Source organism: Lepidothrix coronata, unplaced genomic scaffold (assembly GCF_001604755.1).
Source record: "Lepidothrix coronata isolate B3197 unplaced genomic scaffold, Lepidothrix_coronata-1.0 Scaffold413, whole genome shotgun sequence".
Classification (NCBI taxonomy): Eukaryota; Metazoa; Chordata; class Aves; order Passeriformes; family Pipridae; genus Lepidothrix; species Lepidothrix coronata.
The window spans coordinates 53,099-56,853 of NW_016690593.1; the positions used below are offsets into that span (position 1 = coordinate 53,099).

A 3,755-nucleotide genomic window follows, 5' to 3' on the forward strand; every position below is an offset into this window, starting at 1 on the left:
GGGGGAACCGGGCGGACCGTGACAGCGGGGACATGTCGTGACAGCGGGGACATGTCGTGACAGCGGGGACAGGGCCACCCCGCACTGTGACCCGCGTGGGAAGTGACCCCGTGGCACCTGTGACACCAGGGGACCGACCCCGACCCCCCACTGTGACACTGAGGGACCACCGGGGAACAGAACCATTGAACGGTGTGACACCGGGGGACAGAGACACTGCACCTGTGACACCGGGGACAGAGACACCGCACCTGTGACACTGGGGACAGAGACACCGCACCTGTGACACCGGGGACAGAGACACTGCACGGTGTGACACCGGGGAACAGAGACACCGCATGTCGTGACACCGGGGGACAGAGACACTGCACCTGTGACACCGGGGACAGAGACACTGCCCGGTGTGACACCGGGGACAGAGACACTGCACGGTGTGACACCGGGGACAGAACCATTGCACGGTGTGACACCGGGGGACAGAGACACCGCACCTGTGACACCGGGGACAGAGACACTGCACCTGTGACACCGGGGACAGAGACACCGCATGTCGTGACACTGAGGGACCACAGCCACCCCACGGTGTGACACCAGGGGACCTCAGCCTCTCCATGCCGTGACACCGGGGGACAAAGCCACCCCCTCAGTGACGCTGAGGGACCACAGCCACCCAGCACTGTGACGCTGAGTGACAGAGCAACCCCAGACTGTGACACCAAGTGGCAGAGCCACCCAGTGCTGTGACACCACGTGAGCCCTGAGCCCGGCCGGGCTGTGACAGCGGGTGACTGAAGCCACCCCGGAGCACAGAGTGTGACACTGGTGACAGCCACTGCACCCTGCACCACTGGGGGACCAGAGACTGGTCAGTGACAGTCACCCCGGGCTGTGACACCAGGTGACTGAAGCCACCCTGGATGGTGACACTGGCTGAGCCCCAAGCCTGCTGTGACACTGGGTGACCGAGCCACCCTGGACCGTGACACCGGGTGACCAGCCAGCCTGGCACATGCTGTGACCAACCCACCCTGTGCTGTGCCACCGGGTGACCAACTCACCCCACCCGGGGACACGGGGTGACCAACCCACCCCGGACTGTGACTCTGGGTGACCAACGCACCCTGGACTGTGACTGGGTGACCAACCCACCCCGGACTGTGACTCTGGGTGACTGACCCACCCCTCCTGGGGACACGGGGTGACCAACCAACCCCACCTGGGACGGGACTGAACCCGCCCCGTCCCCCACCCCGGGTGTCCTCCCAGCTGCCCCGTGCCCTCGCGCAGCCATGGGCACGCCCGGGGGTGCCCCGTCCCCGCCGTCCCCGCCGTCCCCACTGTCCCTGCTGCTGGCCCTGGCCCTGCTGTGCCCGGGGGTCTCGGCGGGCGGGTCCTGCCCCGCTCACTGCATCTGCGCCTCCAACCTGCTGAGCTGCTCGCAGGCCAACCTGAGCCTGGTGCCGTCGCCGCTGCCGCGCTTCGCCTCCGTGCTGGACCTGAGCCACAACAACGTGTCGCGGCTGCGCGGGGACTGGAGCCCGGCGCGGCTCCCGCACCTGCACACGCTGCTGCTGAGCCACAACAGGCTGGCCTTCGTGTCCACCGAGGCCTTCGCGGCCGTGCCCCGCCTGCGCCACCTCGACCTGTCCAACAACTGCCTGCGCGCGCTCGACGAGAACCTGTTCAGTGACCTGGGCGAGCTGGAGGTGCTGCTGCTCTACAACAACGAGATCTCCAGCGTGGACCGCACGGCCTTCGAGAACCTGGGCCAGCTGCGCAAGCTCTACCTGGGCCGCAACCGCATCGCCCGCTTCCCGCTGGAGCTGCTGCGCGAGGGCTCGCGGCTGCCGCGCCTGGCGCTGCTCGACCTGTCGGCCAACCGGCTGCGCGAAGTGCCCGCCGGGGAGCTGCAGGCGCTGCCCGCCTGGCTGCGCGACCGCCTCTACCTGCACGACAACCCGCTGGGCTGCAACTGCGCCCTGTTCCAGCTGCTCGCCCGCGGCCGCCGCCGCCGCCTCAGCGCCGTGCTGGACTTCCAGGAGGAGCTGACGTGCCACCTGCCCGGCTCCCCGCACGCCTCCGTGGCCATCCTGGAGCTGGCGGGGCGGCAGCCCCTCAACTGCAGCGAGGCGCGCGAGGCCGTGCTGGAGGCTCACCTCGGCGACAGCGTCACCCTGGGCTGCGACAGCCGCTGGCAGGACGGCAGCCGCCACTGGGTGACGCCGGCGGGGGACAGGGTGATGCCGGGGGACGGCGGCGGCAACGGCACGGCGGCCCTGCTGGCCAACGGCAGCCTGGAGCTGCGGGCGCTGCGGGCCGAGGACGCGGGCACCTACGCGTGCTGGGTGGCGGGGCCGCTGCTCAACGAGACCCTCTACGTGGAGCTGCTGGTGCACAACTTCACCCTGCACGGCCCCCACGACACCCTGAACACGGCCTACACCACGCTGGTGGGCTGCATCCTGAGCGTGGTGCTGGTGCTCATCTACCTGTACCTGACCCCCTGCCGCTGCTGCTGCTGCCGCGCCGCCGAGAAGGCACCGGCGCCGCGCGACGACAGCATCAACTCCTCGGTGCTCAGCACCACCCCCAACCACGACGGGGGGCACGGCGAGCCCCGGCCTGCCCCGGGGGGCGGCCCCGGGCAGAACGGCAGGTTCAAGGGAGGGGGGGGGACCCCCCCGCCGGCCGCCCCCCGGGGCCCCAAGGGGCAGAGGAAAGTGTCTGACCCCGACTCGGTGAGTTCGGTGTTCTCCGACACCCCCATCGTGGTGTGAGTGGCGCCGGGGACGGGCCCCGGGACGTCCCGTGAGCTGTCCCCGGGAAGGAGGGGTGGCCGGACCCCACTGCCGCGTCCCCGGCTTGGGGGTCACCCCGTTGCCCCCCAGGACTGAGTGTTGCCGCCGTCCCCCCTCTGCCGAGGTCACTGTCACTGCGGGACCACGAGGGACGAGCGCGTGAGGGGACACAGTGGGGATGGTCCCCAGGCAGGAGGGGTGGCTGGATCCGCACCACCGTGTTCCCAGCTTGGGGGTGACCCCACTGCCCCCCAGGACCTGCCGAGGGCACTGCGAGGGACGAGGCTGTGCGAGGACACTGGCAGGACACCATGGGGACAGTCCCAGGAACACCCCATGTCCCCACTGCTGCCGTGACAGTCCCCAGGCAGGAGGGGTGGCCGGACCCTCAGCACTGTTTCCCCAGCTTGAGGGGTCATGGCATCGCCCCCCAAGACCGAGATCACCCCGGGAAACCCCCCGAGGTCACCGTGGGACCGTGAGGGACAAGGATGTGAGGGGACACGGTGGGGACAGTCCCAGGCACCCCGTGTGTCCTCACTGCTGCTGGGACCTGTCCCTTGCAGAGGGGTGACCGGACCCCCAGCACTGTGTCCCCAGCTTGGGGGGTCACCCCATCGCCCCCCAGGACTGAGCATCGCCCCCCAGGACCGCCCCAGGTCACTGTGGGACCGCGAGGGACAAGGGTGTGGGGGGACACCAGAAGGACCCCCCAGGGACACCCCCTGTCCTCACCACTGCTGTGACAGTCCCCAGAACGGAGGTGTGGCCAGACCCCCCCACACTGTGTCCCCAGCTTGGGGGTCACCCCCTCGCCTCCCCAGGACCCCCCAGGGCAGTGTGGGGACCGCAGAGCAGGGGGGGCCCCACTGGTGACAGTGACAGCACCGTGACCCCCCAGAAGCAGCAGCCTCCCTGTGCAAGGGCAGTGCCCCCCCGCAGCCCCAGCCCCCCCAA

At 70.0% G+C, this 3,755-nt stretch overlaps 1 protein-coding gene across 1 annotated transcript; it reads left to right on the forward strand.

The window, feature by feature from the left end:
- Window positions 1-6: 6 nt before the first annotated feature.
- AMIGO1 (adhesion molecule with Ig like domain 1) lies at window positions 7-3,746 on the forward strand. The gene has a single exon (XM_017839440.1). The coding sequence runs from the start codon at window positions 1,290-1,292 to the stop codon at window positions 2,775-2,777; it is 1,488 nt and encodes a 495-aa protein (XP_017694929.1). The 5' UTR covers window positions 7-1,289; the 3' UTR covers window positions 2,778-3,746.
- The last annotated feature ends 9 nt before the right edge of the window (window positions 3,747-3,755 follow it).

Coding starts and splice junctions, on each gene's coding strand:
- AMIGO1 (XM_017839440.1), top strand. CDS start 1,290: ATGGGCACGCCCGGGGGTGCCCCGTCCCCGCCGTCCCCGCCGTCCCCA.